Raw genomic sequence first — 21,686 nt, 5'->3', positions numbered from 1 at the left:
AAAAAAGAATAAAGGCTTTACATGTATTAACATATACCTCATTTTATCCTTACAACGATCCAGTGAGAATGTATTTTTGATATCTCCATTTTGCAGAGATAGTGAAACGAAGACAATGAATGCATTCGAGCTTAAATAACTTGCCCACGGTTACAGAATTACTAGGGGAGCCCAGGTAGTCTGTTCCATAATCCACTGTGTTTACACTGTACCTTCAGGGTGATTTTTTTCTGTTCTTAAGCATAATGTACAGTGCCTAGCAGCTTTGCTCACTGAAGAGGTAGCACCCCCGAACACACGCATGCACACACACGTACAGATATGTATGTGCGAATACAACCTGAGCATCTGCTACGCTACAGGCCCTCAGCTCTCAGTTCAGCTGTTATTCACGTGCTGCTGAGCGTTTTACGTCCACGGTTTTATTCACTCTTCAGAACCACCCGATGAGGTTGGTACATTCCCGTTTTTTTAGATTAGACAACTGAGGCTCAGGAGCATGGCATATTTTACTGTAGAGCATGCAGATAGGGAATCATAGCACTTGGATTTAATTAGCTTTGATTTCCAAGAGCAAGTTCTTTATCTTTGTGCTTCAAGATGTACTGTAAGTCTTTGGTATTGGCAGATATATGATTCCAAGGAGACTTCTGTTGAGGAAAAACTGCGAATGTCAGGATGCAGAGTCCGTACTTTTCTGCAGATGCTTGACTCGTTTTTCCCACAACACTGCCCAACATCCACTAAAGATGTGCGCCTTTCAACAAACCTAACGTTTTCACTTTATCACTCAAATTGAGCACATTAACTTTTACCTTGTTTTTTTTCCATACCGTTTGCTTTTGGGGACTCAGATTTTAAAGGCAGGAATATTAAGAGCAGGGAAACACTTAACAGATCACACAATGATTTAAACACAACTGAGATAACAAGGAACTAAAAGTTTCTCCACGTCAACTGAACTGTGTAATATGCATACAAAAATTTTAAACTTCTGTTTCTGAAATTTTTATTTATTTATTTTTTTACCACACTGGGCCAAAACCATGTGTAATAAGCCCATGAGCAAGGCAGGCTACTGTACTGAACAGGGCTGTGGCTCTGTCTCTTTGCTCCTCCTCTCATGGACTATAGAGCCTCACACAGCTCTGCTTTCCTTACTTTCGGTTGGTCTATGCAGAGAGCAGAGGAGGGTCATCAGTTGTGTTTGGAGTCAGAGGTTTTCCTTTTGAATGGCTCCTAGCTGCAGCCCAGTCTTGGGGTTGTTTCCTGCAACCTGAAGATAGCCTAAAAGTGACATCTCTAAGCATGGAAGTTTTTCAAGTTTCCTGTCCTTTTTGGGGGATGGGGTGGGACTGGGGTTTGAACTCTCAGGGCTTCACACTTGCAAAGCAGACTCTCTATGCTGGAGCCACACCTCTAGTCTATTTGTTCTGGTTATTTTGGAGATAGGAGCCTCTCGAACTCTTTGCCTGGGCTGCCCTTGAACCACAGTCCTCCTGATCTCTGCCTCCCAAGTAGCTAGAATGACAGGTGTGAGCCACTGGCACTTAGGGTCTCGATGTGTACCCCAGGCTGGCCTCAAACTTGAGGTTCTCCTGTCTCAGCCTCCTGAGTGCTGGAATTGCAGGTGTGCTGCTCCCACTCCCAGCTTCTGATTTATTTTTAATATTCATATCAATTTTATGTTCTTATTAACAGATCCAATTTTATGTTATTACAGAAAAAGAGAGGGGTGACCCAAACAATGTATACACATGTGAGTAAATGTAAAAATGATAAAAAAAAAAAAAAGGAATGCCATCTCTGTTACCAGTCCTCAGGTGAATTAAGCCTCAGAAGTGTGCCATGTTCAACCTGTGGCAGTTGGCTGCTTCTCCCTGGGTGTGCGTGCGTGTTGTCCACAGTTTGAGAAGGGCAGCCTTGGGCTAGGATGGCAGGACTCGGGCTGCTCGGAGCACATGGTAGCTTTCTCAAGAAATCTCTAACTGTTCCTATGCCTCTTTGCAACGAGCTTGATTTCCCAGAGCCTTTCCCTTTAGGTCTTTCCTTCTCCCAGCATCCTTTCTGTTTCTAGCTCCAAGCCCTTCACTCTCTCTCCTCAGGCTACACGGTGATCTGGCTGTCCTCGCAGGGGCCCACGTCCTTGTTGGCAGCTGGAGCCCCCCGATACCAGCATGTAGGGCAAGTACTGCTGTTCCAAGAGCCAAAGGACAGAGGTCACTGGAGCCAGGTCCAGAAAATAGATGGAACCCAGGTGAGCGTGGCCCAAGGGGCACCTGTAGGTCAGGGGCAAGTGAGACAGTATTCCCCATTTCCTTTGAACACTTGTTCCCTTGTTGTGTGGCACACTTGTTACTCACCAAACCCTCTGAGATAGGCCTGAATTTCCAAGAGTCCATCCTGTTCTCAACTCACATAGGTTCCAAGGGTGGTCCAGGACCTGAACCTGTTTTTGAGGGACTACAAGATGGACATGGTGCAGTTGAGGGATAGGAGGTAACCTGTCACTTCCTGTTGCCCTCTGGGCTCTTCTCCAAACATCTTCCTCTCCCTACAGATTGGCTCTTATTTTGGTGGAGAGCTGTGTGGCATTGATGTGGACCAAGATGGGGAGACAGAGTTGCTACTGATTGGAGCCCCCCTGTTCTATGGGGAGCAGAGAGGAGGCCGGGCATTCATCTACCAGAGGAAAACGGTGGGAGCAGAGCCCTGAGTGAGGTGGAAAGGGAGAAGCAGAGATGCACAGGCCTGCTCAGGCCTCATTTCTTCTGAAGAGCTTTTCCTGTCTGAGCACATGAAAATCAAACCTTTCAAACAACAGACAGACAATAACTAACACTTCTTGGGGCAGATGTGTGCAAGGCCTAGTGGCAGACATGTATGACCTCATTTTAGCCTTTGATCACTTTCTGAAATCCAACAAGCAGTATTTTTCAAATGGGATCACCCAGCTATCAAGGTTGTGTGACATGCCAGGTGCCAGTGACCCACACCTGTAATCCTAGCTACTCAGGAGGCAGAAATCAGGAGGATCACAGTTCAAAGCCAGCCTGGGCTGGGTTTGTGAGACCCTATCTCGAAAAAAAAGAAAAAAGAAAAGAAGTGGGGTGGAGTGGCTCAAAGTGTAGACCCTGAGTTCAAACTTCAGTACTGCAAAGAAAACTTTCTAGAGCCACAAGGTCAGACAGACAGTACAAAATGTGACTGCACTTGGACCCGTGTTGGTCTGATAGCACCATTGTCACTCTGTAAGGGACAGCATCCTACATTTCTTTAGCACTGTCACTGAAGTACCTTCATAATGCTGAGTCTGGTGAAGACTGCTGTGATGGAGATTCAACCTGTCTCCTTGCTTCTTCCCAGCTGGGGTTTGAGATGGTCTCAGAACTACAGGGAGATCCTGGCCACCCCCTTGGACAGTTTGGAGCGGCCATTACTGCCCTGGCAGACATCAATGGGGATGGACTGATGGACGTGGCAGTGGGAGCCCCTCTGGAGGCTCAGGGGGCGGTATACATCTTCAGTGGACAGAGTGGTGGGCTCAGCCCCCGGCCAAGTCAGGTGAGGTGTCACACCTGCCCATTAAACTCCATTCCAGGCACCTGGAATTCTCCAAGCCCAACCCCCAGCCCCTGGCCTGACTTCCACCCTCCACCTGCCCTCTCCCCAGCTTAGCGTGAATTTCTCTCTTGCTCCCAGAGGATAGAAGGGTCCCAGGTGTTCTCAGGGATTCGGTGGTTCGGACGCTCAATCCATGGGGTGAAGGACCTTGGAGGGGACGGCCTGGCAGATGTGGCTGTGGGGGCTGAGGGCCAGGTGCTTGTGCTGAGGTAAGATGGGATTTCTGAGTCCCTCTGATAATCTTGGCTCTGCCTTTGAGTAGTGAACCGCGCACTGTGCTAAATGCTTCACAGCTCTGCCTGTGTGGTGTCCACCCGGCCCTGGGAGACACATTCTCTATCATGGAGGCTTCATGTCTTAGTCCTGGTTCAATGAAGGCCACTGGTGTAGCTGACGCTAAAACCTCCTAAACAAGCAGCAACATGTGATATTACACCTGGTGACTCAGGTTCTCCGGACCTAAGTTCCTCATGTTTGAAGTACTGGTGACATTTCCTGCCTTACCCCCTATCTTAGAGTTGTTGGAAGCATCGAGTGGAACATAGTACAGGGAATAGATTTTGGTTTTTGTTTTCTGGTTATGCTGGGGTTTGAACTCAGGACCTTGCACTTGCAGGGTAAGTGCAGCAATAGCTATTTATTGATGACCTGTTGTGCCTTTTAAATTTTTGGTAGTGCCAAGGGTGGAACCCGGGACCCTATGCATGCACTGAACCACTGAGCTACATCCCCAGCCCTTAAACGTGAATTAAGAAATATCAAGGTCGTTGTTTCTGCTTATTCTCTTACTTTTTTTATTCTCCTGTGGAATGTAGATGGAACCCAGGGCCTCATACATACGAGGCAACTGCTCTGCCACTGAGCTATGCCCTGGTTCCTGATCACCTCTACCTTGAATATACAACCAGGCATTGGGTCTAGAGTATGTGAAGATACAAATAAAAATATTTAAACAGCCAGGTGCCAGTGGCCCACGCCTGTAATGTTAGCTACTCAGGAGGCAGAGATCAGGAGGATTGCAGTTCAAAGCCAACCTGGGCAAATAGTTCATGAGACCCAATTTTTAAAAAACCCATCATGAAAAAGGGCTGGTGGAGTGGCTCAAGTTGTAGGCCCTGAGTTCAAGCCCCAGTACTGAAAAATAAAATTAAACAAATAAATAGGTCATTACGAATTGTAATATGTGCTCTGAAGGAGCAGGAAATGAGTATGGTCTCATTTCCTGTCTCTCTCAACCACAGAGGAGATAGAGACACAGGGAAAACAGAGAGACATGTGCAGGGGTGGCCTACTGAAGATTTGGTGGCCAAGAAAGTCCTCTCTGAGTTGGTGATATTTGAACTGGGAAGTGAATGATGAGAAAGAGCTAGGCTTGCAGAAATCTATTTTAAGAACATTTTTTTTTTTCTGGTTTTGGGGCTTGAACTCAGGGCTTACACCTTGAGCCACTCTACCAGCCCTATTTTTGTGAAGGGTTTTTTGAGATAGGGTCTCACAAACTTTTTGCCCAGGTTGGCTTTGAACCCTGGTCCTCCTGATCTCTGCCTCCTGAGTAGCTGGGATTACAGGTGTGAGCCACTGGTGCCAGGCCTAAGAGCTTTCTTTGTAGAAAGCCCAGGATATGCCAACACCATACATTTGACATGAGAGAAGGCTGAAATACCCAAGATGCATTTGCTTATAGCAGTCCTGTGCAGAAATGGTATTGATAGCCTGGTTGGGGGTGGGGCTTAGGAAATAGAACTAGAGAGACAGGATGTATGGCATGAATAATGAAAAGGCTGAATTTTATTTATTTGTGGTACTGGGGTTTGAATTCAGGGCTTTACATTTACTAGGCAGGGGCTCTACCACTTGAGCAATTCTGCCAACCCATTTTTGTGTCGGGTATTTTCAAAATGGGGTCTTTGAACTATTTGCCTGGGCTGGCTTGAACCAAAATCCTCCTGATCTCTGCCTCCCGAGTAGCTGGGATTGCAGGTGTGAGCCACGGCACTGGCTCTGAACTTTACCCTAGCTATCGTATGGTATCATTGGATGGCTATAAGCATGGAAGTCTCTCAACATGATTCCTTTCATTTTATTTTTATTTTTTATTTTTGCGGTGCTGGGGATCAAGCACAGGGCTTCACGCATGCTGGGGAACACTCTACCACTGAGCTACAGTCCCATTCCATTTTCCTTTTTTAAAACTCACTTTTTGCGGCAGTACTTGGGTTTGAACTCAGGGCCTTGTGCTTGCTAAGCAAGTGCTGTACCACTGGAGCCATGCTGAAAAATTGCTTTAGCTATTTTTCAGATAGGGTCTCATGTTTTTATGCCAGGCTGGATCTTGATCACCCCCTTCTCTGTCTCCCAAATAGCCGGGATTAGAGGTGTGAACTACCTTGTCCACCAAGCTCACTCTTCTTTATGGAAAGTGAGTCAAAAGGCTGCCAGTAGTGAACTAGGGAGCCCTAATCAGTTGTCATCATTGTTGAGAGGAGACAGTGATGGGAGGTCAGCTTTTAGGAAGGAGAGTCCTGTGGACTGTGCTGCATGGAGCCTCTGGGGTATGCAGTTGAAATCCAGGAAGAGACTTGGTGGTTTTCTGCCCTACAGCTCCCGTCCTGTGGTAGATGTTGTCACTGAGATGTCCTTCTCCCCAGCTGAGATCCCAGTGCATGAGGTGGAGTGCTCCTACTCAGCCAGTCACAAGACAAAGGAAGGCGTTAACCTTACTGTCTGTTTTCAGATCAAGCCTCTCATCCCTCATTTCCAAGGTCAGTGCTGTCCACCTGTTCTCCAGAGCCACTGCCCGCTCCAAACTCCAGGATCCCCCACCATTCAACTCTGCCTTTCACCCCACCCAGGTCGCCTGCTGGCCAACCTTACCTACACTCTGCAGCTGGATGGCCATCGGACCAGGAGCCGGGGACTGTTCCCAGGAGGAAGACACGAGCTCAGTGGGATCACACCTGTCACCCCAGTCAAGACCTGCATGAAGTTCTGGTTTAACTTTCCGGTAAGGGAGCAAGTGCTGGGGTTCCTGGAAGGGGTGAGTGAACAGACCTCAATGAGAGGCAGCTCAGGGTGCAGGCTCAGCTCTGTCACCATCCATCTGGGTGACGACTACATTGATCTCTCTATACTGTACTGCCATTTCTTCTGCTGTACAATAGTGGGGATAGCACCCTTTTTCTTACTTTCTTCTAATCCTTTCTATAGTCACACAGACATTTTTAACATAATTGTGGGGCTAGCGGCATGGCTCAAGTGGTAGAGCACTTGCCTAGCAAGTGTGAGACCCTGAGTTCAAGCCCAGTACAACCAAAAAAGAAAAAAAAGAAAAACCATGCTGATGATTATAACATACTTACCATTTCCCCTACTCCCTCCTCACATCATATATTAACGCGTGACGCATCTACTCCGATTTTGTAGTTGTTGTTTTTGTTTTTTGGTTGAACTGGGGTTTGAACTCAGGGCTTTGTACTTGAAAGCAGGCACTCTATCTCTTGAGCCACAACTCCAGTCCATTTTGCTCTTAATTATTTTGGAGATGGGGTCTTGAGAACTCTTTGGCCAAGCTGACCTTGAACCATGATCCTCTGATCTCAGCCTCCCAAGTAGCTAGAATTACTGGCATGTGCTCACCTTCATAGCTTTGTTTTTTGGGTTTTTTGTTTGTTTGTTTGTTTTCAGTACTGGAGTTTAAACTCAGGGCCTACACCTTGAGCCACTCTTTTTTTGTGTGTGTGTTGGGTTTTTTTGAGATAGGGTCTTGTGAACTATTTGCCTGGGCTGGCTTTGAACCATGATCCTCCTGATCTCTGCCTCCTAAGTAACTAGGATCTCAGGCATGAGTCACCGGTACCTGGCTTCATAGTTGTTTTTAATGGTTGCAGGAGATTCAGTCATCATGACATAGCATTATTTACCAGTTGCACATGGTAATTTATAATTAACATCCATTCCAGATCATTTTTAGTATTAGTTTGAGCAACTACTAATTCTTTTTCTTTTTCTTTTCTTTTTTTTGGCAGCACTGGGGTTTGAACTCATGGCCTCACCCTTGCTAGGCAGGGGCTCTACCACTTGAGCCACTCCTCCAGCCCTTGAACAACTACTTGAAAGATGCACTTTGCTTATAGCAGTCCTATGCAGAAAAGGGATTGATACAAATTATTATGGCTTCTTAAATATTTCATAAAAGGGTGAAGACAACCAAGCACTGGTGGGTCATGTCTGTAATCCTAGCTACTCAGGAGGCAGAGATCGGGAGGATCATGGTTCGAAGCCAGCCCAGGGAAATAGTTCATGAAACCCTATCTCCAAAAAACCCATCACAAAAAAGGTTGAGATGGGTCAAGTGGGTCAAGGATGGAGTGGGTCAAGACATAGGCCTTGAGTTCAAGCCCCAGTACCACACAAAAAAAAAATTGAATGTGGAAATGGTAATAACCACTTCTGAGTTAGGATCAGTATAAAGTTTAGGTGAAATACGATTCAAGTGCCTATAGTGTGCCAGTCAGGCACTGGTGATAAGGAAAGACGAAAGACTAAACCCATCCCTATTCTCAAGGATGAAGTCTTCTAGAACGAGGATAGTCTAGTTATTCTGGAATATTCTTGTGCAAACTTTAATAATGGCTGCCTAGTGTGGTATATTTCATTAGGACTCTGGTAAACAGTGCTAGGATTGAGTAGTAATGTCTGCATGGAATTGGGGCTTATGCTGCGAAGCACCTCAAAGTACATTATAAACTCCTGATATGTAGTAAATGTATTTTCACTACTGACAAGTAGCGAAAAAATGTTCACTTCTAGTAAGGTCTTAGCTAACTACTGTTATTTCATCATCAGTAAGTAAGATACAGATAAGGGAAGAGAGACATTGGCTAGAAGGTGGGGTCATGGAGCTACCCCTCGTGTCGCTGGGAGCCAAGCTGTGCTCTTGGCTCGCAAGAGGAGTGAGGGCTGCCCAGCAGATATCATGTGGCCTGTGCTTTGGACCGTGGTGCATACCTATGCGCTCTGTGTCACATTTCCTGTAGCCTTCGTGGTCAGGGCTGTGGTTACCACTTGGAATGGTTCACCAGGGAGAAGGATCCCCAGCCTGTGCAGGAGGAAAAGAGCATCTCAGAGCATCAGGAGAATAGTGAACTGGATGAGATGCTAGGCAGAGAACACACCCAGGTGGTGAACCCTAAGGACACCGGGACAAGCTGAAATTTGCCCCTGAAGCCGTCCTGAACAGAAACCGGTGGGAGAAGAATTAATGGAGGACACAGGCCCTATGGTCCACAGGACTGTGACTGCCCCTGCACCATGGCATCCCAGCCCCAGAACATATATCTGATTTGCTTTGCTGCTTATTCTGGCCCCTTCTGCACCACACAACCACAGAGGTACTGGCTGCTCCTTTATGGTCAGGCGGACAGCAGCAACTGAGGGCCATCAGAAGAAGGTTGCTTCTGTCATGTGAGGGCCACAGTTGCTCAGACTTCCAGCTTGTGTGGGTGCACTGCCAGGAGGAGTGTTATGAAATGAACGCTGGCCCTCAGTCTCCCTTGGGGAAGCAGTGCAGCCTCCAGTGGGAATGGCTGGATCTGGGTGTTTCCTTTAGGAAGGAATTTATGTGTCTAGATGCAGTGTGCACTGGGAAAAATTCAAACATCACCCTGGCTGCCCTTTCCTTCATCCTCATTCTTCCTGAAATTCTGTTGTCAGCCCAGGGATGGGATTCCCTGTTGTCAGAAGCTCAAGCTGTTTACCTTGGGGCAGGGAGGAATTTACTTGAAAACAGTCACCATCTTCTATCCTTATCATACAGTGAAAACTATGATTAAAGTGACTCTGAGAATCACAAAAAAAAGTGCAGACAAGGCATGTCCTGAGTCAGGATTGTGATACAGGTTAGACATGACATAGGTTGTGTTCTTCTCACCCTCAGGTCTGCATTCAAGACCTCATCTCCCCCATCAATGTCTCCCTGAATTTCTCTCTTTTGGAGGAAGAAGGGACACCGAGGGACACAAGAGTGGTAAGAAGAGATTGGCTGAGAAATTGGGCAATAGGAATGACTGTGTTATACAGGAGGCTGAATGTAAGCAACAGAAACTGAATATGACTGACTTAAGCAGGAAGTTTGTATTTAAAATTAATTTGGAAGGACATTGGGAAGAAGGGGAGCCAGGAGGTGGCTCTGGTGGCTCTCAGGAAGAGGTGATAATGGGTGGACTCTCCAGGTCCCTTCAGCAAACCTGCTCCAGTTCCCTGCCAGGCATCACCTCCAAACCATACCAGGTTCTAACACTGCTCAGTACACAAATTCCAGAGAGAGAACTTCAGAAATGCAAGGCCTGTCCTTTATTGAGGGAAGGAGAGGGGACCTTCATTAGCCTTCTTGCCCATGGATATTCAGCTGGGGGCAGGTGGTACCCTTAAAGCCACATTGGGGTGCTGTAGAAGTAGGGAGACATGCCCTCATGCACTGCCAAAAGCCTGATGTCCTTTTCTGAAATCCTGGACAAAGCCCTTTTCTGGGCACTGGCTCTGCTGAGGTCCTGTCCTGGCATGGCTCACAGTTCCTGTTGGAGAAGTCATGGTTACAGTGTGCTACAGTGATGCTGTGGTACTTAGACACAGGGTAGCAGCGACTTATGCCAGAAATCTGAGAGGATAAGGAAACCATTCATAGACTTAAATCTCCAGGTGGAGAAGGGAAAGTATCCATTTGGAAAGATGGCAAAATGTGAGCCCAGACATAAAGATGCCAGAGATCATGGTACGGGGCGACGGGAGCTCGAAGTGAGGGGAAGATGGGACCAGGGTGGACTAAGGAGTTTGGCCTCTTTCCTGAGGGAAATGAGGAGCCAGGAGCTGGTGGCTCATGCCTGTAATCCTAGATACTCAGGAGGCAGAGATCAGGAGGATCACAGTTCAAAGCCAAATAGTTCGAGAGACCCTATCTTGAAAAACCCATCACAAAAAAGGTCTGGTGAAGTGGCTCAAGGTGGAGGCTCTGATTTCAAACACCAGTACCACAAAAAAAAAAAAAAGATTTTAATGTGAAGGAAGGAATATTACCAAACTCATTGTGCTTTTTTGATTGCAAGTCTTAGACTCTTAGCTTAGACCTCACTTAAGCAAAAAGGGAATTGACTGATTCTAAGATTGAGGGAGGGTCCTGGCTTCCCATGTATCTGTAACCAAGAGCCTAGACAAGGATATCAGGAATCTGTCTTTCTTCATATCATAACTTATTATCCTTGTGTTACTGTTATTGTCAGACTTTACCTTCACTCCTAGGCAATTCCAAGTAGAAAAGAAAGACCTTCTTGTTGTGGCCTGCGCCATATTCACACCCCTAAACCAATGCTTGGATCACATATGAACCCAGAATATGGATATATGGCCAAAACTAAGGCCCTGGTGGGGGGCGTAGGGGAGCAGCATACCAGGAGAGTTAGGAGAGGGGAGGAGACATTTCTGTTGTCACACAGATGTGTTAGGAAGCTAACCCAGCAGCATGTGGAGGCTGGATTGCAAGAATCTGAGCCTGGATGCAAGGAGGCCACTGGGGTGGTCTTTCCTACTAGGGAACAAAAAGACCTGAACCAAGGCAGTGTCTGTGGAGAGGAGATACAGTAAAGAGAGGCTGAAGAGACAGAATCATCAGGAGGTTGAGGTGTAGGGAGAAAGGCAGAAGATGGCACCCTTTTCTGACTTGGATATGGGTGGATTTGGAGTCTCCCTTTCCCCATCTCCACACACAACAGGGACAGTAGAGGGGTCATAGGTCTGTTGGAAGGGTAGCTAAGGAGCTCAACCTTGGACTTGGTTGGATTTGAAGCATTGGCGCCCAAATCATCCAAGAAGTAACATTATGTCTAGGCAAGGCAAAGTACTAGTTAGGTTAACTAAGCAGCAAACAACAGAGACTGACATTTTTTTTTCTTTTTTGGCAATGCTGGAGTTTGAACTCAGGGCCTTGTGCTTAGTAGGCAAGCACGCTACCACTTGAGCCACACCACCACCCCAGAGAGTCATATTTAAATTGGCTTTTGAAAAGTCTCTTCCTCCTATAAAAGGTTAGTGGAAGCTGATATGGTAGTTCTGTGCCTCAAAGTTGGCTGTTGGCAGATATGTTAGCGTGAAAAAAGGCATGGAAGGATAGGCGAGAGAAGCCCCAGTACGTTGGCACAGGCTTTACTGGGGAGAAGAAGCCTGCAAAGAGGGTCTCCAGCAAGAGAACTGGGGTAGATACAGGAGGTTTGTGGAGAAGCCCCGAGAAGGTCACTGAATAGGAAAAATCCTCATTTGGCCTTCTGACCCTTCTGAGATAATGGTTGAGGGGGTGAGGAGTTTCTAGTAACTGGCTAAAGGTGGATGTTTGTTAGGACCTGATGAATAAGCTGCCAGTGAGGGGTAGGGAGTCTGGTTCTAACATGGCTGCCCTGTGTTCACCCTGACACAAAAGGCTTTTGACTTTACAGGCCACATGTTTTCTATTGCCGTTTCTCAACTTTGCCTCTCCAGCATTAAAGCAGCCATAACTGTAGGTGGACAGGAGGCTGTGCCTGTATCGCAGTAGCACTGTGTTTACTAAACAGGTGGGGCTGGCCTTCCTGCCAGTTGCCTATCCTGCTCTAAATCTGCAATTGTGGCTTCCTTCTGTGTTACTTCTTCACCTCTGTGTGCCTTCTGGTGCTTAAATTAAAGATGGTTGCTCAGGCTCTAGCCATCATGTGTGCACCTTGTCAAGGAGGACAGAAGAAGCACACACATCTTCCTTTGAAGATTATTTCTTAAAAATCCATATAACAGTTTCACTTGCATTTTATTGGTCAAAACCTAGTCACGTGATCACACCCAGCTGCTAGAGACTGAGCGAAGTCATTTTCTGTCCATATGGCTCTACCACTGAACAAAAAGTTTTAAAGACAAGAGGGGAATCAGGATTCTGTGTGGTCAACCAGCAGTCTTTGCCATAGGCACTAATTATATGCCAAACCATACTGTGTGGAAATTCAGGGGAAAAGAGATCCAATGTCACAAAGTCAAAAAGACTTCCTGGTGTTAGACTCAATGAGGCACAAAATAGATAGACTGGAAGACAGCTCAACACCAGCACAGGGTTTACTTGGAAAGAAGCCCTGTGGAGTGGGTCCCCAACAAGAGAGCTGGAGCTCATAGCTGCTTACAGACTGGGGGTAGATATAGGAGGTGGGTGGAGAAGTCCCAGGTAGGTCACTTGGCAGGAGAATCCTCAATGGCCCTCTGACCCTCCTGAGATAATAGCTTAAGGGTGGGTCATTTCTTCTAGGCCAGGTAGGGAGTTTCTAGTAAATGGCTAAAGGTGGATGTTTATTTTTCTTTAGGGCCAAGTGGAGAGTTTCCAGTGAGCCACCTTCAAGGGGGAGGGGGTGGGGCTCCAGATCTAACATGGCTTCCCTTTTGTTCACCCTAACACCTGGAAGGTATCATTGGTTTTGTCTTACAAAAGGGGAGGAAGGGTACGCTAGTAAGGTCAAGGGAAATGGGGAGGTAGACCTTGCTTCTGGCAGGAAGATGGCCAAGCAAGATCAAGGCCTTGCTCAATGGTCCATGGTCTGATGGGTGATAAGAGAGCTGAGCTGAGGGTGGGGAGTTGCAGTCAACAGAGACCCCCAGGACTCTAGCCCTTCAAGGAAGAGTCTATGGACAGGTTGGCATGTGGCCTAAAGGATGTACAGCTGATATTCCATAAAAACCTTCCATGGCCCCAGTACCCTTAGAACAAAGTCCTCAATCCCTAACATGACCTACAAGGCTCAGTAAAATCCAGACTCTGCTGTCTCCCTCACCTTCTAAAGCATTGCGTTCCAGCCAGTCCGAGTGGCTTCTGACTCCTTTCAGGAGGCACAGTCTGTCTTTCCTCAGGGGCTTGGAATATGCTGTTCTTTCTTCCTCTCCATTCTCTTCACTTGGCTCCTTCCTATACATCCTTTAGTGTATTAGTCAATGTCCATCACTGTAACAAACAACTGAGGAAATCAGCTTATAAAGAGAAAAGGGGCTGGGTGCCAGGGACTCACACTTGTAATCCTAGCTACTCAAGAGGCAGAGATCAGGAGGATCACAGTTCAAAGCCAGTCTGGGCACAGTTCTGTGAGATCCTGTCTCAAAAAAACCCATCACAAAAAAAGGGCTGGTGAAGTGTTTCAAGGTGTAGGCCCTGAGTTCAAATCCCAGTACTGTAAAAAAAAAAAAAAAGGAAGGAAGGAAGGAAGGAAAGTGTTATCTTGGCTCACAGTTGCAGAGGTTCCAGTCCATGATCAGTTGGCCCTGTTGCTTTGGGCCTGTGGTGAGACCCATCATGGTGGGTAATGCATGGTAGAGCAACCTGCTCACTTCATGGCAGTTAGGAAGCAAAAAAAGAAGAAGGGGTTGGGGTCACATTATCTTCTTCAAGGCCACACCCCCAGTGACCTAACTTCCTCCCACTAGGCCCCACCTCTAAAAGGTTCCACCACCTCCCAGTTGAACCATAGGTAGGGGGACCAAGCCTTTAATACACAGGTCTTTGGGGAACATTTCAGATCCAAACTATAGCAGTTAGATTTCAGTTGGGATGTCATTCCTTCAGGAAGCTTCCTTAACCCCCTCCCCCAAGTCTAATATAGGAGTCCGTTCTCCATGATCTAAAGATACCCTATATTTGTCTAGTCATAACACTTAATGCACTGTTGGAAATGCCTGGTGGTTGCTCCTTCCAGATCAGGAGGGGACGAAGGTTTGTTTTGTTCTCTGGTGTGTCACCCGGTGCCTAGCACGAGGGGCCTGACTAAACATGGGAGCATGGGAATTGCTGGAAAAAAGTTTTACTTGAACTTCTAAGAACTCTGGAAGTGGGCCTAGCCAGGTGCCAGTGGCTCATGCCTGTAATCCTAGCTACTTGGGAGACAGAGGTCAGGAGGATCAGGCTTCAAATCCAGCCCAGGAAAATAGTTCACAAGACCCAATCTCGAAAATACCAACACAACAAAGGACTGGCAGAGTGGCTCCAGGGATACAGCACCTTCCTAGCAAGCATGAGGCTCTGAGTTCAAAACCCCAGTCCCACCCAAAAATAAAACAAAACAGAAGTAGGCCTAGAAGGACAAGGGGTCAACAAAGGAGAAGCACAGAAAGGGTTGTTGGGAAGCAGGTGAGTCTAGAGGCTGTACAGCCAGAAACTTCTGCTGGAGGAATGTAGGAGGCCCAAGTCTTGGTCAGTGGAAGGGAGTGGGGCACCCTGAGCCTCTGCCTCCCATTGGGAAGCTGCCGCTAGACAGCTGTGCACATGGCCCTGGGCACAGGCAGGAGAGCAGGGTCAACCCTGTGAAGGCACTTGGCTCCTGGGGGTAAGACCACAGTCATTCCAAGTGAGTCCTGATGTCCACCTGCCCCCTCCCCCTTCCTGGGATCTGCTGCTTCAGCTGAGCTCTCCTGTCTCTGTTCTTCCATGCTCAGCAGGTCAAGGACATGCCACCCATTCTGAGACCCTCACTACACTCAGAGACCAAGGAGGTAAGGGGGAGGAGGGGCAGACACAGGACTGGAGCCCAGCCCCTGCTAGGTCTGGAGCCTGAACCTCTCAGTCCTTTCTTCTTGCTCTTCTAGATTCCCTTTGAGAAGAACTGTGGAGAGGACAAGAAGTGTGAGGCAAACCTGGGGCTGTCTACCCCTACCAGGTCTGTAAAGCTTCAACCCCCAGGTCCTCTCTTAATGCCACTGTTTTCCTGAGGCAGCTGGAAAGAATGCTGGACTAGAGTCAAAAGACCCCCTTGCCAGGCTCTGGTGATTCACACCTGTAATCCTAGCAACTCAGGAGCCAGAGATCAGGAGGATCGTGGTTCGAAGCCAGCCCGGGGAAATAGTGCGAGAGACCCTATCTCAAAAAACCCTTTACAAAAATAAAGCTGGTGGAGTGGCTCAAGGTGAAGGCCCTGAGTTCAAGCCCCAGTACCACAAAAAAAAAAAACAACAACCCTCTACCCACTGGATGTGTCAGCTGGGGATACCGTCTCCCTTTCTGGGCCTTCTCTGAGAAATCTGAGTCCTTCGTGGAACTCCTGTATACAGGACTGACCGCCTACCTATAGGACCTTGTTTTTGTAGCCTGCAAGATCCCACAGTTCTGAGGTCCCCACTTCGATTCTTCTTCCTTCATCTTGGCCACCATAACACTTCCCTGTCCCCCCACCATCACCTCCAGATCCACAGTCCTGCCTCTGAAGCCCTCTGCCAGCCTTGATGTGGAGTGGACACTGAGTAACTCAGGAGAGGATGCTTACTGGGTCCAGCTGAACCTACAGTTCTCACAGGGACTGTCCTTCCGAAAGGTGGAGATGCTCAAGGTGAGACCCAGACAGCTCTTGAGGGCAGAGGTCCGAGGGCCTCATCTGATCAGATGAGCTAAGGTGCACAGTTTATCTTCTTTGAGCCTCGGATTCCACAACCAAAAAGTGAAGCCAGGGACACCCACGGTTATTGAGAGCTTTGTATGAAAAGGGATGGGGATGTGTACACTTGGTGACATGGACTTACCTCCTTTAGAGAGGTGAACAAAGTCTGTGAACAATATCTTGGAATGCTTTTTAAAAATTTTTTGTGAGTAAAGTGAAAGAGTTTATTGAGATAGAAAAGCAGCAAAGAGTACAGCTCACAGAGCTGGCAGGGGTCCCAAGAGACAGTGCTTCCTGGAATGATTTAAATATCAGTTTTATTTATTTATTTAATTTTTTTGAGAGAGAAAGAGAGAGTCTTGATATATAGCCCAAAGTGGGCTTGAACTCAAGATCTTCCTGCCTCATCCTCCTGAGTGCTGGGATTACAAATGTGTGCCACTATACCTGGTCTCCTTTTCATCTTTGGTGTTTCTCTGTTATACTTCCCTGTCTGTGGTTTCATATTTGTATAATATGCTTATCTATACACGTACATATATTACATCATGTATTTATTTGAATTAATTGGTATTTTGCTCTCCGTATAGTTATTTTCCTCCGTATTTTTTATTGTGATAAAATACATGTAATATAAACTTCACCATTTTAGCTATTCCCAGGCACACACTTCATTGGCATTGAGTATTTCTAGTATTGTGTAAGTAACACACTGTCTGTTTCCAGAGTTCTTCATCATCTCCAACCTGTTAACATTACTCCTCACCCCACTTCTCTGCTCCCACATAACCTGTCATCTGCTTGCTGCTTCTGTGAATTTACATGTTCTAGAGAGTTCATATAAATGAGAGAATGATACAGTATTTGCCCTTTTGTGTCTGGCTTATTTCACATAGCACAGTGCTTTTTCATTTGGTTTTTTTGGTGGGAATGGGGTTTGAACTCAGAGCTTCACTCTTGCAAACCAGGCCCTGTACTGCTTGAGCCACACCTCCAGTCCATTTTGCTCTGATTATTTTGGAGATGGGGTTTTATAAGCTGTTTGCCTTGTCTGGCCTCAAACCAAGATCCTCCCAATCTCTGCCTCCCAAGTAGCTAGGATTACAGGCAGAAACCACTGGCACCTGGCTAGCATAATATTTTTGGCTTTTTGTTTGTTCAGTTTGGGTTTTTTTTTTTTTTTGAGACAGGGTCTCCTTACGTTGCTTAGACTGCCCTGAGCTCAAGTGATCCCTTGGCTTCAGCCTCCCAAGTAGCTAGGACTGCTACCATGTGTCAATGCACCCAGCTGTGCCTCTGATTCTCTGGTCCTGCCTCTGAGAATGTGCCATAACAGGGATAGAGGCCTGCAGGGGCACACCCCGAGGTTCATGGCTGCTGGGAAACTCTGAGCCTTGTCCACCAACAAGCCCCTGTTCTCTCTCCTCACTACCAGCCACACAGCCAGATGCCTGTGAGCTGTGAGGAACTTCCTGAGGACAAGGGACTCCCCACCAGGACTCTCTTGTGCAATGTGAGCTCTCCCATCTTCAAAGCAGGCAGCTCGGTGAGTGTTGTCCATCCCTCTGGACCAAGCAGGGACCACAGCTGGTAAGGGGAGGGAGCTGTCAGCTCTGGGGAAGGAGCAGGTAATTGGCCAGGAAGGGCCCACCCCACCCCAGGAGATGCGTGCAGAGCTGCTCTGTGTCATGGCTGAAAGCCTAGACTTTGGAATTGGGTTATTCATTCTGTGCTCTTGCACAGACCACATGATTTAACCATTTAAAGACTCAATTCTCATCTGTACGATGAGGGTGAAGCACCAGCCCCCGTGCTTGATCTGTATTGAGCACTTGCTGCATAGTCACTGCAGTTCTGGTGACTCGGCTGGGGCTGTGAGGCCCTCAGACTGTGCCAAAGGCCCTGTGTCTTCCTTCCCTTTTCCTGCCCTGCCAGGTTGGTGTTCACGTGATGTTTAATACCCTGCTGAACAGTTCCTGGGAGGACTTTGTCGATCTGAACGCCTCTGTACACTGGTGAGCAGGCCCTGGGAAGACCCTGCTGCACCCCTGTGCTTGGTCTTGACTGCCATGCAACCTGGCCGTGTCCTTCTCCTAACACTGCCCTCCCCGCCACGCAGTGAGAACGAGGACTCAAGCCTGCTGGAAGACAACTCGGCCACTGCCCGCATCGCCGTGCAGTACCCCATCAACATCCTCCTTGAGGAGTGAGTCCTGAGCTACAGCCACCCTCCTCTCACCCAGCCTTCCCACCCAGGGCTTGGCCTTATTGCTCAGAGCTCCCCCGCACCTGTCGCCTTCCTTTTCTAGAGCTTCCTGGGGACAGTTAGAACTGATCCCGGCCACAACTCCAGAGGTCTTCAATGCTCCAAAGAAGGAGGCCGTTTAAGAGCTCTGAGTCAGCTCAGCATTTACCTTGTCAGCCTGTGCCAGCACACCGCGTGCTTGCTGGCTCTCCCTGCAGCTTTCCATTCCTCTGAGGCAGCTGTGCCTCTCCTTGTCTTATTAATGACCACACACAGGCTCAGAGGAGGCAGGTGCTTGCCCAAGGTCGTACAGCTTGGAAGGACTAAAGCCAGGGTCTGAATTGAAGTCTGTCTGACTCCAAAGCTGCCACTAAGCTCTCAACTGTTTTCAGTTGTGCTAGATTCAGCCCCTTTCTGGGGCTGGCAGTGCTGGGAGTCAGGAGAAAGGTAACACCCCCCACACTACTCCCTCATCCCCCTTACCAGTCCCTGGGAGCTTACATTATGGTCAGAAAGAGCACACACAGAGCCAGTGAATGCTCTGGTGTGAAGGACTTCCGGGGATCTCTAGTTGGATGTTTTAGTTTATTGCAAAGGAAACTAGAAAAGTAGACTGACTTTCTCAAGTTGGCTCAGTGAGATAAGGCCAGAGACAGTATCCGAACTCAAGTCTCCGGTGCTTCTGAACTTAAATGCCAACCAAGCAAAATGATATTGACATGAAATTAGAGCCCAGAAAGATCAGAGTAGGTTTGGAGAGATTATGAAAGGGTTCATGGAGAAGGTGGGCTTGGACTGAGGTCTGGAGGATGGAGTACTACGTAAAGGCCAGGAAGGAGGCAGCCAGTAGGGCATAGGTGGGGCAAAGAGGCAGGAAGCAGGGAGCAGGTGTGAGGACAGGGAATGTACAGGCTACACTGAGGGCAGGGGTGTGTGGGGGAGCAGGGGAAGGCAGCCTAAACATGGAACTTGGATCTGACTCATTCGGGCAGCAGGGAGCCAGGTATGGCTGTGAGCAAGTGATCGGCAGGATGAGAATTGTGTCAGTAAGGTCAGCGGGCGTGTATACTTCAAGGACAGGGTGAGGAAGCTGACACGGTTATCTAGGGAATGAGCAGGGCCCAGAGGATGGTGTAGACACTGGTGAGGTGAGGGGAGGGGGGCAGAGCCCCTCCCCCAGGCTCCATTCTGCCCTTCCACTACCCTTAGTTTCTAAAGGACAAAGTGAAGGGGGGAGGGGGGAAAGTGGCCCAAATAATGTATACACATGTGAGTAAATGTAAAAACGATTTAAAAAAAAAAAAAAAAAGGACTAAGTGAAATGGTGCCTATGCACTCCTCTCTCTCCACAGCCAGGAAAATTCCACACTCTACATCAGCTTCAACCCCAGAGGTCCCAAGATCCACCAAGTCCAGCACATGTACCAGGTATGTGGGGAAGAGTCTTTTTTTTTTTTGTCCTCACTCAGGGCCTCTAGCTTACGAGGTAGTCACTCGACCACTTGAGCCACACCTTCAGCGCTTTTGGCTTGAGTTCTTTTTTAGATAGGATCTCAAGCTTTTTGCCCAGGGCCAGCCTCAGGCCATGACCCTCCTGCCCATATCTCTCAAGTGTCTGGGATTATAGAAATGAGCCTCTATATCCAGCCAGGAAGAGTCCTGATTTAAGGCCACATTTTTACTCAGGCCTACCTGGGATGGAGGATGCATGAGCCCATTAGATAAATAATTATGCACATAATTTTTGCATCTGCCCATGGTAAATATTATTCATTCCCTCATTCAAAAACCTTTGTTGGCTTGGGGGTGTAGCTCAGTGGTTAGAGCACATACTTAGCATGTATAAAGCACTGCGTTCAATCGCTAACACCAAACAAAACAAAACAAAGCAAAAAACAAAAACACAGGTGTCACTCAAGTGGTAGAGCACCTGCCTAGCAATCACAAGAACCCGAGTCCAAACCCCAGTACTGGGGAGTCGCAGATGACATAAGGCCTTATTCCTTGCCTCAGGAGGCTCCCACTCTAGTAGTTGCACACAGCAGCCCCTTTGCCATCCTGCCAGGGATGGACACTGCTGTGGGACCCAGGCAGAGAGCCGTGCTGTCTATGGGGAGTCATCCAGACCTTCAGAGGTGATGTTGAGGCAGAACTTTGCACAATGCGTGAGGGTTGTCCTGTGGAACACACACCAGAAGGTCATGAAGATAGGGCCCAGTGTGGTCAGTCACTACCTATCAGTCCCTTGGAACTCGGCCAGTGAGGATTGCAGGGCACAAAGGGTGGGTGGCCGTCTGGATGGCTGCCATTCAGGCTCTGCAGTCTCTGACCTCTGCACCAGGTGAGGATCCAGCCTTCTGTCCATGACCACAACGTGCCTACCCTGGAGGCCTTGATTGGGGTGCCACAGCCACTCAGCCATGGGCCTATCACGCACACATGGAGGGTGCAGTTGGTGAGTGCCACCCAGAGCAGGGAGAGAAGGCCTGGGAATGGAGAGTTGGTCCAGGATGCAGCTCTTCGAGTTGAAAGTGGGAAGGGAGTGAGGATGGACAGACCTGAATTCCACAGATTCAGTGAAATATGAAAGTATGAATTGACCAAGGGCCAACAAGGGAGGAAAACTGGGACACCCTGGTCTTATCCAGGGTGGGAAGAAGCCCTGTGGTCACCTGGAGAATGTCTCTATCACCCGCTCATTCCTAGGAGCCTCCTGTCACCTGCCAACATGAGGACCTGAAGAGGTCACCCAGTGCAGCTGAGGTATGGACATACAAGCTGAGAACTGCCCTGGGGGCAGGCAGCATGTGGGGCGGGGAGGCAGGGAGAAAAGAAGAAATGAGGTAGGGTAGACAGGCCTCTGACTGCTATGCTTCTCACCCTGTCAGCCTTGTCTCCCTGGATCCCAGTTCCGCTGCCCAGTTGCCTTCAGGCAGGAGATCATCGTCCAGGTGTTTGGGACCGTGGAGCTGGTGGGGGAGATTGAGGTAACGTCTGCTGTATCTGACGATGGGAAGTGGTTGGGAGGCCCAGGTTCCTCTGGTGGAGTGGGTGGATCCCCCCCCCATGGGCTCTCTCCAGTTTTCTTTTCTATCTTGATGAAATCTCCCAGGTTTACACTATTGTAGAACCATGGTTTGATTGAAATGTGAAGGGTTGTTTTTGTGGGCCAGATAGATTTTGGGTTGGTTGTTTTTGAGACATAGTCTTATTATGTAATCCGGGCTGGCCTCAAACTTGAATTCGTGATCCACCAGCCTCCGCCTCCTGAGTGCTGGGATTACAGGCATGTACCACCATGACCAACTCCTATGGATAGTTCTTATATGTTCCTTATAGGAAAACCTCCCTACCAACAATAACGAGTGCCATAATAGAGAGCTGAGTTAAGGCAGGTCACCCCC

General features: G+C 48.1%; 1 protein-coding gene and 1 pseudogene across 3 annotated transcripts in view; both read left to right on the top strand.

Annotated features, from left to right (window-relative positions):
• The window catches only part of Itgal (integrin subunit alpha L), a 42,982-nt gene that overhangs the window by 15,170 nt on the left and 6,126 nt on the right, over positions 1-21,686 (top strand). For 2 of the 3 annotated variants that reach the window (XM_020158659.2, XM_020158683.2), the window contains exons 12-28: positions 2,106-2,257; positions 2,561-2,698; positions 3,367-3,564; positions 3,703-3,833; positions 6,226-6,386; positions 6,477-6,628; positions 9,560-9,649; positions 15,103-15,159; positions 15,253-15,323; positions 15,848-15,989; positions 17,473-17,583; positions 17,973-18,052; positions 18,157-18,243; positions 19,635-19,710; positions 20,624-20,737; positions 20,989-21,045; positions 21,171-21,269. In XM_020158659.2, coding sequence (XP_020014248.1) covers positions 2,106-2,257; positions 2,561-2,698; positions 3,367-3,564; positions 3,703-3,833; positions 6,226-6,386; positions 6,477-6,628; positions 9,560-9,649; positions 15,103-15,159; positions 15,253-15,323; positions 15,848-15,989; positions 17,473-17,583; positions 17,973-18,052; positions 18,157-18,243; positions 19,635-19,710; positions 20,624-20,737; positions 20,989-21,045; positions 21,171-21,269 — 1,916 coding nt within the window. The remainder of the gene's footprint in view (positions 1-2,105; positions 2,258-2,560; positions 2,699-3,366; positions 3,565-3,702; positions 3,834-6,225; positions 6,387-6,476; positions 6,629-9,559; positions 9,650-15,102; positions 15,160-15,252; positions 15,324-15,847; positions 15,990-17,472; positions 17,584-17,972; positions 18,053-18,156; positions 18,244-19,634; positions 19,711-20,623; positions 20,738-20,988; positions 21,046-21,170; positions 21,270-21,686) is intronic. The other variant, XM_020158664.2, reaches the window with a different exon arrangement.
• LOC109683049 (small integral membrane protein 12-like) lies at positions 8,479-9,545 on the top strand (annotated as a pseudogene).

Source organism: Castor canadensis, chromosome 17 (genome assembly GCF_047511655.1).
Source record: "Castor canadensis chromosome 17, mCasCan1.hap1v2, whole genome shotgun sequence".
Lineage (NCBI taxonomy): Eukaryota > Metazoa > Chordata > Mammalia > Rodentia > Castoridae > Castor > Castor canadensis.
Note: the sequence above shows the minus strand (reverse complement) of the source record. Positions and strands in the feature narration are given on the sequence as shown.